This window comes from Erythrolamprus reginae, chromosome 1, assembly GCF_031021105.1.
Source record: "Erythrolamprus reginae isolate rEryReg1 chromosome 1, rEryReg1.hap1, whole genome shotgun sequence".
Lineage (NCBI taxonomy): Eukaryota > Metazoa > Chordata > Lepidosauria > Squamata > Dipsadidae > Erythrolamprus > Erythrolamprus reginae.
The window spans coordinates 195263905-195276208 of NC_091950.1; the positions used below are offsets into that span (position 1 = coordinate 195263905).

General features: G+C 40.2%; 1 protein-coding gene across 4 annotated transcripts in view; it reads right to left on the reverse strand.

The window, feature by feature from the left end:
- The window catches only part of CCDC141 (coiled-coil domain containing 141), a 146509-nt gene extending 135397 nt beyond the window's left edge, over positions 1 to 11112 (reverse strand). Inside the window, exons 1-3 of one of the 4 annotated variants that reach the window (XM_070731848.1) lie at positions 11026 to 11112; positions 4804 to 5042; positions 3511 to 3633 (exon numbers count right to left, since the gene is read on the reverse strand). In XM_070731848.1, coding sequence (XP_070587949.1) covers positions 3511 to 3633; positions 4804 to 4905 — 225 coding nt within the window. In that variant the 5' untranslated portion in view covers positions 4906 to 5042; positions 11026 to 11112. Of the gene's footprint in view, positions 1 to 3510; positions 3634 to 4803; positions 5043 to 8260; positions 8315 to 11025 lie in introns of those variants that run through there. The other 3 variants (XM_070731847.1, XM_070731849.1, XM_070731850.1) reach the window with 3 other exon arrangements.
- Between the last annotated feature and the right edge of the window lie 1192 nt (positions 11113 to 12304).

A 12304-nucleotide genomic window follows, 5' to 3' on the forward strand; every position in this document is an offset into this window, starting at 1 on the left:
AACAGGAAACTAGAAACTCTATTTAGAACAAAAGAGCATAGAGTATATACGAATGTTGGTGAAACGTTTCAACACAAAGTGCCAAAACAGGAGTGTGCGTAGGCGGGGGAGCACCAGAAACCAAAAGAGCAGCTCCCCAGTGTGCACGCAAGGGAGTGCCAGAAACTGGAACAGTAGTTCCCCGGCATGCATGCTGGGAAGCTAAGCTTCTGGTTTCCCACATGCACATGAGTTCCAGTCACCTGGTCTTCCAGTTTCTGGCATGCATGTGCACGCAAAGACCAGCTGGCTGTTACACATGCATGCACCAAAAACTGAATGCACAGCTTCCTGGTGCATGCATGCACATCATGCTCTTCTGGTTTCTATCACTCCCCCATGTGCAAAGACTATCTTGCCAGAACCCAGAAGAGCAACAGGTGATAGCTGGTATGCTCAGAGAGATAGCTTTATGTGCCACTTCTGGCACACATGCCATAGGATCACCATTACTGTAATATACCATAGATCCAAACTTGTAAACACTGTCATCTACTGCCTAAATACTACTGTAGTTGTTGCATAAAAATACATTACAACAATGAATTCCAACATAAAGTCAATGAGAAAACCAGGTTCATTTAACAATAATAAAAATTGCAGTGATTCACTTAACAAATGTGGCATGAAAAATCATAAAACGAGGCAAAACTCACTGAACAAATGTCTCACTTAGCAACATAAAGTTTGGGTTCAATTGTGATCGTAGGTCGAGGATTACCTATATTTCAGTATGTCATGAATTATAAATCAGATAGTGCTGATAAGCAGCTATCTACATCAGTTAGACTAAATGGGCTACCAGATATCAGTTGCAAAAATTTCAGAAGACTCTGCATTTAGTTAATAAATAAATCAATACATTATTAATCCATCTGCACTATCCTTATTTATTAATTTAGTATTTCATCTAGGACAGTGATGGGTGAACCTATGGCATGCATGCCACAGGTGATGCATAGAGGCATATCTGAGGGCATGTAAAGCCTATGTTAACTCCACCGTACATAAGCACAGTGGATAGCTGGTTTTCAGACTTCTTTTTGTCCGGTTTTACTCTCCCCAAGCTTCAGGAATGCCTGACTCATTGGGGCCGTTTTTCACCATCCACAGGCTCCAGAGGCATTCCTGAACTCTTGGGAGAACAAAAGAGCAGCCCAACAGGCCTACCGGAAGTCCGGAGGCTTCAGTGCGGCCTGTGCGCATACACAGGGCAGCATAGAGAGGGTTGTGAATGCACAAGGGGGAGGACATTGCATTATGGGTGCAGGTACACATGTGCATGCTATCCTGCAATTGTGCACCCTTTTGGCGCCCGAGCCCAAAAAAGTTTGCCATAATTGATCTAGGATTTTGCATTCCCCTAATGTTGTTATTTGGTAAGTATGATAAAGAGGACTGTGAAATGGAAGATAACCTTATTTTAATTACATGCGTTCTAGTGTCCATTGAAACATTACACCAACATTTGTACATACTGATGTACGGTGCTGGGAGCTGAAATGAAAATAGCAGGGAATAAGATTACCATATCATCTTTCTTTTGGGGTCTTAAAACTATACATTGCCAGTTTAGGGAGAAAATGCAACTGTTGATTTGTTCTTATTTGTTGTCCCTCCTGACCCTTTTCCATTATATTAGCCTTGACAACTTATTACCTACCACTTGGGTTAGACTACAACTACCATGATCCTCAGTCAGCCAGGCCAATCGAGTTGGTTCGAAATTGTAGCCAGACACATCTGGAGGGCACTTATGGTCAATGATATATAACTGACTCTGCCACCTGGTGGTAGCCATTTACAAAACATGGAAATTGATGTTGCCATCAGAAGCAAGTATAGTGGTGCCTCGGTACTCAACCATAATTTGTTCCAGAAGTGTGGTCGAGAACCGATTTGGTCGAGTACCAAATTTATTTATCCTATAGGAAATAATGGAAATGGATTTAATTGGTTCCCAGCCCCTGTTAACTCGCTGGGAACCAATTAAATCTATTTTCTTTATTTCCAATGGGATAAATAAATTCGCTACTCCAAGCTGCAGGAAAGGTGGGGGCTGCTGCAATCCCGGCAGCTTTGGGGGGCTCTTTTCCTCATTGCTTCCTTTTATTACCTGTAAGCAGCTTCAAAAGCAGCTTCCCTTCATCACATGACGTTCCCGGCGCTCTTGCTACTGGAAGGGAAATCGCCGCTGTTGCAGCCACAGGGAAGGAGAAAGTTTTTGAAGCTGCTTACAGGTAATAAAAGGAAGCAATGAGGAAAGGAGCCCCCAGAAGCTGCCAAGATTGCAGCAGCCCCCACCTTTCCTGCAGCTTGGAGCTCTTAGAGAGCTCCTCAGCCCCCTGAAGCTGCCGGGATTACATTTCGGATAATGAACAAAATTTTCTCTGGCTGTTCGGTGTCTGAATTTTTGTTCAGATACCGAAGCAAATTTTTTCCGAAAATTTTGTTCGTTATCTGAAATGTACGAGAAAGGAAGCGTTCAAGTACCGAGGTACCACTGTATTTGTCAATGGTTGTCTGTGGATGCTGATCACACGTAGTTGTTAACTCCTATCTGTGAAGCAAGGGTTCAGGAGAGGTTTGATACAGACAGACAAGGTCTGAAGTGCTGCTGGGAAAAGATATTTTACTGCTTGGTTTTTTAAAAGGCTACCTCTGAAAAGTGTTCAGAAACTTCAGATTGTGCAGAACGCAGCCGCAAGAGCCATCGTGGGGCTTCCAAGATTCGCCCACATTTCTTCAACACTCCGTGGCTTGCATTGGCTGCCGATCAGTTTCACAATTCAAAGTGTTGGTCATGACCTTTAAAGCTCTACATGGCATTGGACCAGATTACCTCCGGAACTGCCTGCTACCGCACGAATTCCAGCGACCGATAAGGTCCCACAGAGTTGGCCTTCTCCGAGTCCCGTCGACTAAACAATGTCGTTTGGTGGGTCCCAGGGGAAGAGCCTTCTCTGTGGCAGCCCTGGCCCTCTGGAACCAACTCCCCCCGGAGATTAGAACTGCCCCCACCCTCCCTGTCTTTCGTAAACTACTCAAGACTCATTTATACCGCCAGGCATGGGGGAGTTGAGATAGCCCTTCCCCCTAGGCCACTACAAGTAATGCATGGTATGTTTGTGTGTATGTTTGGTTTTATAATAGGGGTTTTTAGTTGTTTTTTATTATTGGATTGTACATGTTGTTTTTATTATTGTTGTTAGCTGCCCTGAGTCTACGGAGAGGGGCAGCATACAAATCCAATAAATTATTATTATTATTATTATTATTATTATTATTATTATTATTATTATTATCAATAATAATAATAATAATAATAATAATAATAATAATAATATTGTGGAGGAACTCCTCATGTCTTACTATTGGTTGCACACAGTTCTGCTGAATGGTCAGCTTCAAGTTTCAAATCACAATGAAAACCATAAATTATAGCATTTCAGTTTGTATGGTTTCTCTTACCTTAAGCTTAGTCAGGAGAAGTTCATGATCATATAGTAATTTTTTGGTCTCTTCTTCGTTGCTGCCAATTTCTAATAAATTTGGTAATGATTCAACTAGCTGCAGCTGTACCCATTTGCCACACTAAAACAGAAATATAAGCAAATATTGTTCTAAGCAGATACAGTACACCATATTTTGGTTCAGATACCATAATTAGTTCAGACAATAATCAGCTTAAGGGATATAAAGCAGGTGGGTCCAACTTTTTGGAACTGAGTGAAGAAGAATTGCCTTGGGGGCGGGGGGCTTATATAAAATTATATAATTTAGTTAATGTATATTATGCATAAATAATATTAAAAGTTTACCATCTTGTAAGGTCATATTATTAGCTCTCCAGGGCAGCGTGCAATCTGTGAGTTGTGGGTTAGAACACCTGACACAAAGGATTATGAGCTAGATCTAAATGAAGTCATGCTTAGAGTGGAAGTATTTAAATAAACAGAACTCAGGCTACTAAATTACATGTTTATTTTAATAGGTCTAATGAGAACTTCACTATTTTGGATCAGCCTGGACTTTCCTTTGCAAGCCATAACAATATTTTACTTTTATTTATAAATATTTATTTATCTTAAAGATGTTCACCACAATCAAAACCAAGTCTCAGTGGCTGACATAAAAATACAACAGCACATAAACTTTAGCATACATAAGTTTCAACAGAGGAGATGTGCAATGAACGCGTATACTAAAATGACATGGTGAAATAATTCTCATTAAGGTTTTTAATAAGCCTTTAACTTTGTAAAATGCAAATTGATATTTGCACCATACGAGCGCTAATGATTTCCCTATACATTAACGTCATAATGATTCCTTTAGTTAATCAGCTTAGGTTAATGCACTTTTATAAACCAAATATAATCCTTAACAATATGGAAAACAAAGTTATAAATTCTCCGCGAATGCAATCACAATCAAACTCCATTCAAACAAAGATGTCCCTGCACACTTTGCTATGCTGTTTATTTAATTTTAGTCAACATGTCTTTAAAGAAAGCAAATTATTTATCTGGGATGATGCTTGATTGATTTTTAAGTTCGCTCATCAGAAAGCAAATTATTTCTCTTGAATGATGCTTGATTGATTTTTAAACTCTTTCATTCATCAGAAACTTGCAGTGTATTATCCTGCTCCTTGAGGTTTTTCTTCTGGGGGCTCAGCAATAACTTTTAGACGTGAACATTTGAGCAGAGTACAGAATGCCAACCTAGCCCAGAGGTAGAATTGGGCTCTGTTCCACTTACCTTAAGAAGAGCGATGACAATTCTGCAATCGCCAGCCTCCACCAGAACTGAACTAACAGTTGTTGTGGAAAGGGGCTCCTGGGGACTCTGGTTGCTGGTCATGGTGTTGCCGTAGAACTGGCCTTCCTGTGAAAAGGTTCCCCTCTGGCAGCTGGGGAAAGCTGCTGGACATTGCAAAAGGCAGCAAATGGAGTTATTTGGCTCCCTTCCGTCAAAGAGCTCAGTTAACACTGATTGCTCTGCCAGAAGGAAAGAACAGGAGGTTAAAAATAGACACACACACCCATTGAATTTATCTCTCAAGGCAGGGAGGGAAAGGGAGGGTGGGATCTGACACGCCTCTATTTTTGTAGTTTTTAACTGCTATCCATTTTGGCCCCTGATAAACATGGACCTTAGATCTCAAAACCTAAGGCCTTCTCCAGGGGCGGATTCCTATTACTGATGCACTATGCGCACAGCTTCAGTTATCTTGCGCATGCGCAAGAAGCAACATCTCTCAAGAGGATGCGCATGTGAGATTTCGGCGATTTTTTTTTTTTGCTTCTGTGAATGCGCAGAAGCAAAAAATTGCTGAAATTTCTCTTGCACGCATGTCCCCCCATGAGATTTTATTTCCTGCACATGCGCAGAAGCAAAAATACACTGGGACACACGTGCACGCATCCAAGATAACTGAAGCTGCACATGCAGTGAAACAATTGCTACCAGTATGGCGTCCTTTACAGCAGTGTTTCCCAACCTTGGCCACTTGAAGATATTTGGACTTCAACTCCCAGAATTCCCCAGCCAGCATTGTGCTTGTTCTTAAGCAGCGAGTATTAAACCTTCTGTTTCTTTCTTGATGGTTCCCATCTTAAGCCGTGCCCATGTAAGGTTGTCATCACATTTTCCTTCAATGTTTTTCCAAGTGTTGTCCATGCAAAGCTTTGGTTTTCCATCTATTTAATCTGTCATCCAGCGGTTTTTCTTTATATTCTGTCTTTGTTTCTGCTGTTCTTATAATGTTCTTTGTTTTCACAACCTGCAGCAATTTTTCTGGTTCACATAATCATTGAAACTTTGCTTTTCTTCTTCTACAGTTTGATGTATTTGTAATAGCCCTCTGCCTCCTATTTTTCTTGGCAGGTACAACCTGTTGATATCACTTCATAGCTGTAAAGCGTGGGACATATTCAACAGTTTGTGCATTTTTCAGTTCATGTTTTCCAGTTCAGCCAAAGTCCAGTTGATGATTCCAACTGAGTAACGTATCACTGGTACTGTCCATGTATTAATGGCTTTAATTATATTTCCAACATTCAGTTAGATTTTAATTTTTTGCGGGTTCTCCTGATGTATTCATTTTGCATTGAATTTTCATATTATCTGCTTCCAATATGCCTAGATATTTATAACCATTATCATCTGCTAATGCTTTCATTATGCTTCCATTATCCAGTTCTATTCCTTTTTAAAAATTATTATTATTATTATTATTAATATTATTATTATTATTATTATTTCTAGAGCTTCTATGGTTTCTTTTGTTTTATTTTTTGAGAACCATCATAAACAGACAATCAATTTAATCATCTTTAAATATACCTTAAAGTTGCTTTCTCAGTAGATACAGACCAAAGTTTTCTTGCTTTCCCCATCTGAAAAAATAGTACTTACATTTTATCCGTTTTTAAAAAGAGTGTTGTGGTTAGCTCTGGCCCAGCTCCTGCCCCAAGGAACGTGGAGGTGGATGTGGGGGAGACATTCACATGCCGCAGGCCTGTTTTGCTCCCAGTAGAATCTGATGACGAAGTCTCCTCTGACCAAGGAAGCGTGAGTGACAGGGAAGAGGGGAGTTTGGCAGATAGCCCAGGAGGAGATCAGTCATCTGTATCATCCCTGGATTCTGAACAAGAATGAATGACACATCCATGCATGCGTAGAGTGATGCAGGAAGGATTATTACAAGAGAAAATGAGGCCACCTGTGGTTGGGTGGGGCTGCTGTAATTAGTGCTACAGATAAAAGTGCAGGCTGGTGTTTTAGCCTCATGGCAGTTTATCTGATTCATTGTTTCATCAAGATCGTGGTTTTTGTGCTGTTCAAGATTGTGTGTGTGGACTCTCTGGACTTTAGAATTGGACTCAATTTCCCAGTTATTGGGTGAGCAATTGGACTGCATTTAACCTGTGCCTTGTGTGTACCAGAAAATCCCTTTGACATTTAAAAAGGGAGCTGTTTCTGTTTTTCTGTTTATAAAAACTTTTGGGTTTTCCTTTTATCGTGTGGTGTGTGTCTTCCTGGACTGATTACCCTGTAATTACGGGTGGTTGAGACACGCTGGCAGAACACTAATGAAAGTGAATCGAATTTGGATTGGTCACTGGGACCTGAGATTTACTCTTCTGAGCTTCTGGACTCATGCTGGAATCCCTCTTCAGGGAATTTCTTTCTATTGAAATTACATGCTTTGTGCATGTTCTGTGAGTCTTATTTATGTGATGCCTTGGTTGATTGGTGTCGATTTTTGAGTGGGTTTTTGTTTCAGAATTTTCCTTCATTATAAAAAACATTCCACAATAACTTTATTTGATGCCTCTCTATTGATACACTTAAAAACAAACTGATGCAACTCATATAGAATGAAATTCTTGATGAGAAGGAACATTTATTCCATGCTGGGGAAATCACAGACAGATTTTCATCAGGCTGCTAAAATCGATATGTGTTAAGTCTATTACTAGAAACATAGAATGTGCCACTAGCAACCCGCAGAATGAGAGAGCAGCTGCTTGATTCCCTGCACTAGGACAGCTGAGCAAATGAGGCTAGTGTTTAAGCGACAGTCAATTATCAGAAATGACATTTTTAGATGGTATGTTAAAATATGCCACATAGGTTACTCCAAAGCAATCTATAGAGAAGAGTGTGTCTGTGTGTGTGTGTGTGTGTGTGTGAGAGAGAGAGAGAGAGAGAGAGAGAGAATACAAATGTTGATACATATGTGTGTGTGTGTGTGTGTGTGTAACATATTTTTGCTGATTAGTATAGATCTATTTTAAGCTATTTAGCTCTCATCAACTGGCCATACCCTTACCAGGATTTGAACCTGGGCAGTTTGCCTGTAAGGCAGTAACTTTAACCTCTAGGCCACAGGTTCTCCTCCTGTCTCAGCTTGTACCAGGGAAGAGTTATATGTTTCTTTCTGTCAAATTACCCTGGCATATCCAAATATGGGAGGGAGTATGCAAAGCTTTGGTTTTCCATCTATTTAATCTGTCATCCAGTGGTTTTTCATTATTATTATTATTATTATTATTATTATTATTATTATTATTATTATTATTTAGATTTGTAAGCCACCCTTCTCCGAAGAGTTGGGGCAGCTTTATATTCTGTCTTTGTGTGTGTGTGTGTGTGTGTGTGTACACACACACATACATACACATGCATACAAGGGGTGGGTTCCACTTACCTTCACCATCAGTTTGCATCACACACGCATGCTCTGTTCCTTCATGCAATTTGGCTATAATACATACATACACATACAAAAACACATAGAATAGAATAGGAATAGAATAGAATTTTATTGGCCAAGTGTGATTAGACACACAAGGAATTTGTCTTGGTGCATATGCTCTCAGGGTACATAAAAGTACATGTCTCTCTCTCTCTCTCTCTCTTTCTCTCTCTTTCTCTCTCTCTCTGTGTTTGTGTGTGTGTGTGTGTGTGTGTGTGTGTGTGTAGAGTAATTGAGGTTTGGTTTGATACTGTTTGGCAATGCATGAAGCATTGATGCATGAAGCCAGTGGAATAAATTACCATATTGTACATGTTTCTCAACAAACAAAAAATGTTGCAATAGTAAAGGAAATGACCCAGTGTTCACATATGCATCTCCATCAGTTGAGCACTAAACACTCATATTCATCACATAATGGTCATAATCCTCTAATTTATGGACCATCACAGGTGTCATACCCCAGAAGTGTCTTTTCACAGTCCTCCATTTTATCGCAAATGCAAGTCTTCTCATTGCAGCTGCCAACATCAATCAAGGCAGAGAAAGCAGAGGAAATGTTTGTGATTGAGTCACACACCTGCAACATTGTATGAATCAACTGGAATCAGCTTCACTACATGCAAAGCAAAACCAAAAGGTTGATTTGTGGTTCTATGTTGATAGGATTCGGGGAGGTGGATTTTGCCAACATTTAGGAGGGGACCTATTTCTATCAGCCAGACTCTGCTTTTGCATCATATACTGAATTTGCTTGAGGTCCCATCAAACAAGCAACGTCATTGGGCAAGACCCAGGAGGTTACAACTTCTTTAATACAGCACCTGCAACATCCTCCTGGAAATTCATAAGCCTCTACCCTTACCTGTCTTAAAGCAAGCCTCAAAAACCTGACTCTTTCTCCAAGCCTTGGATTAAGATGTTTGGCAAGCCCCTTTAAATTAAATTGTAGGTGATGTCATAAAAGGAACTTTTAATCTTGCCTCTAATCTAGGCAACTAGATATTTCTTTCTTTAAAATGTTTTTCCTTGCTTTGTTTCTTCTGAAGCTACCCGGAATAGTTTGGAGTTGAGCAGCCTGGACATTTGATAAATAATAAGTAATTAAGCTACATTAGCATGTGCTATGTTCAATAGCATGCCGGTAGTAACTGGGGCGTGAAAGTCTGGTGACTCATAACTCATTTGTTAGAACAAATAGCACAATTTAACATTTCTCAGGGAACAAGCTTCTGACAGATCCTTAAATATCCGCAGCATAATCAGACAGACCAATCAACATTAACCAACAATTTAGCTTCTATAGCGGCCCCTAGTGGGGCACTGGAACCTATATCTATATTTTTAAACTTGGATGTGAGATAATCTGGGTGAGTTTCAAAGAACAAATTTATCTTTGCTGGGATGAATGCAGTGGTTTTCCACGTAGAAACATGCTTGCAAGATTCCTCTTCCATTTCTTTCTCTCTACTCAAAGTCCTGCATTTACTGCATTTTTTTCATTGTTGGGATAGATCTGTGAATAGATCTGTGTTATATATGGCTGCATGGCAATGGGCAAATAACTCAAAAACATGCAGGAAGACTTTTATAAATGTTCATTTTTGTTATAAATGTTCATTTTTATTTTGTTTGTTTGGTTGTCTACAATATTTAGAAATTGCTACATGCAACTGAGACACAGCAAAAATAAAGCAAACAAAGTATCATTAACTTGAGTAATTGAGTAAAAGTATCATTAACTTGAGTCTTGAGTAATACAGTGAAAATCTATAATAGGCACCCTCAGTTGTCCAAGGCCAAAATCACTCTGATATGTTCTTAACAGGTTTGTGAAATGCAAGAAGTGTGTTTGTATCATCAGGGGTGGGTTCCGCTTACATTCGCATCACAACATTTGCTTAAGTCCCCTTATGCGGTTTCACTTCCGTGCAGGATCAAAAGGTGGTTTCAGCCCGAAACACAGCTGAGGAGCTGCTCAGCTGCGATTTGGTTGAAGAAATAAAGGTCAGTTTTAACTCTAGGGCGGGTGGGAGGGCTTCTTTCATAGCACTGAATGAGGAGAAGCCATCCAGACACAGGAGAGACAGAACCAGATCCATGATGCCAAAATTATGTCAGCAATGGTACGCTAACAGTTCAGGAGATCAGGTCTGAACTGGGACGAACCCACCCTGCTTTGTATGTGGGTGTGTATGTGCCAGCTTATTCCATGGCATGAGTGTTACTACTAAAAAGGCATCCCATAAGGCCCATGGACCTCCTGCAGGACAAAGGGACAGAACCTTCATAAGCTTTTTTCTAGATTTGCAGACCGGAAGAACAAAGTCAAACTGTGCCAAGCAGTTCCAGAGGTTTCCTTGTGTTCTGCTATATGTGATCTTCTAGTTGACATCTATGGATAATAGATTAGTGAAAACAACTACATTTAGCAAGGATGAGGGAAGTAGAATGGGCTGACAAAGATGAATAAATGATATGAAGACCACTAGAATGCCTTTAGATAAGCTACAGATTATCTCTGGGGTCAAACTAATTGGTCTGACTAAGGCTTCCCGTGACAGTAACAATCACATGCTTAGTCCCCAAAACCTTCTTTTTACTTCAGTGGCTGTTAATTATGTTCATTCACAGCCCATAATGAATCCCAAGCAGTTTGTAAATAGTTCAATAGAAGTCTGCCACAATCTTTCAGAGTAAGGCTGATAAGCACCTACCTTTACCTTCCTTGACATGCTGCCAAAGCTTTAGAGTTTAAACTAACCAGAATGAAGAAAGTTGTTTCCTGCAAAGGTTCATGTCCCTTTGCTCCTCCTTTATGTCTTATGGGAGGGGCCAATCATCTCCAAGCCATACTCTCAAGTCACCCTTTTTGTCTTAACTATTGTTGCTTTCTGGCAGTTCTGCACATGTGCACACTGAGAACAGGCTCCCCCTGTTCCTCTGCCTCCCTGATGTCAGTCTCTGGAGGTTCTGGAGGCAGCACAGAACTCCCAAATGGCCCTGGCTCCGCCTCTGCCTCTGATGTAGAATCTTCCCCAGATTGTAAGATGGACCCATGTTCCTCCCCTGCCTTCTCACTGTCTGACTCTGCTGCCAGCTCCACAGGCCACCAGTGGATCACAACACTAATAGGGTGGACATTTGTTCATACATTCACTCTATGGCATCTAATCAACTAATAAATAACAATAAATTAAGCTTTCTGAGAATCTAAAGAATGTGAAAACAGAAAACGCCCCCTCCCCAAAAATAAATAATTGAGTATGGCTATAAATGGATATGAACTGCTGAAGTCAGAGACCTTGTGGTTCTTTAGATGTGGCTGCATTATACTTCTTATAAGCCCCATCCAACATGGTCAATGATGAAAAATGTGGGAATGGCTTAGAGGAGTCAACATTTCAATTGCTCAATAAATAACCATGAAGTGGTTTCAAATAAAGCAAAGTTAACATTTCTGTTATAGAAATATGTAAGCAATAAGCCAAGTCCAAAGCACACTACTTGAATAGAAAAAGAACCAGCCCAGACGATAAGTGTTTTGCTGGCATCTTGAGGAGGCTCTTTCATTAATATAAACATCCCACACAGAGATATACAGGGAAAACAGTGGCTCTCCCAAATCTTTAAAGGTAAAGGTTTCCCTGTCTAGTCATGTCTGACTCTAGGGCATGGTGTTGATCTCCATGTTGTCTGAAGACATTTTCCGTGGCCATGTGGCCAGCATGAGTATATGCCAAAGGCTCACAGAACACTGTTATCCAAATGTTTAGAAATGTTCACAAATGGTGAACATATGTGTCCCATTATAATGTTGCCGGATCCAATCGGGGGCGGTCACTGGGACCAGATGTTTTTTCTTCTTCTTCTGAGCTTTCAGACTTGTGCTGGAGCCCATCTTCAGGGAACTTCACTCTGGCACTTGACGTTCGTGTAATCAGTTTTTTAAAAGATGAATGAATGAATGAATGAATGAATGAATGAATGAATGAA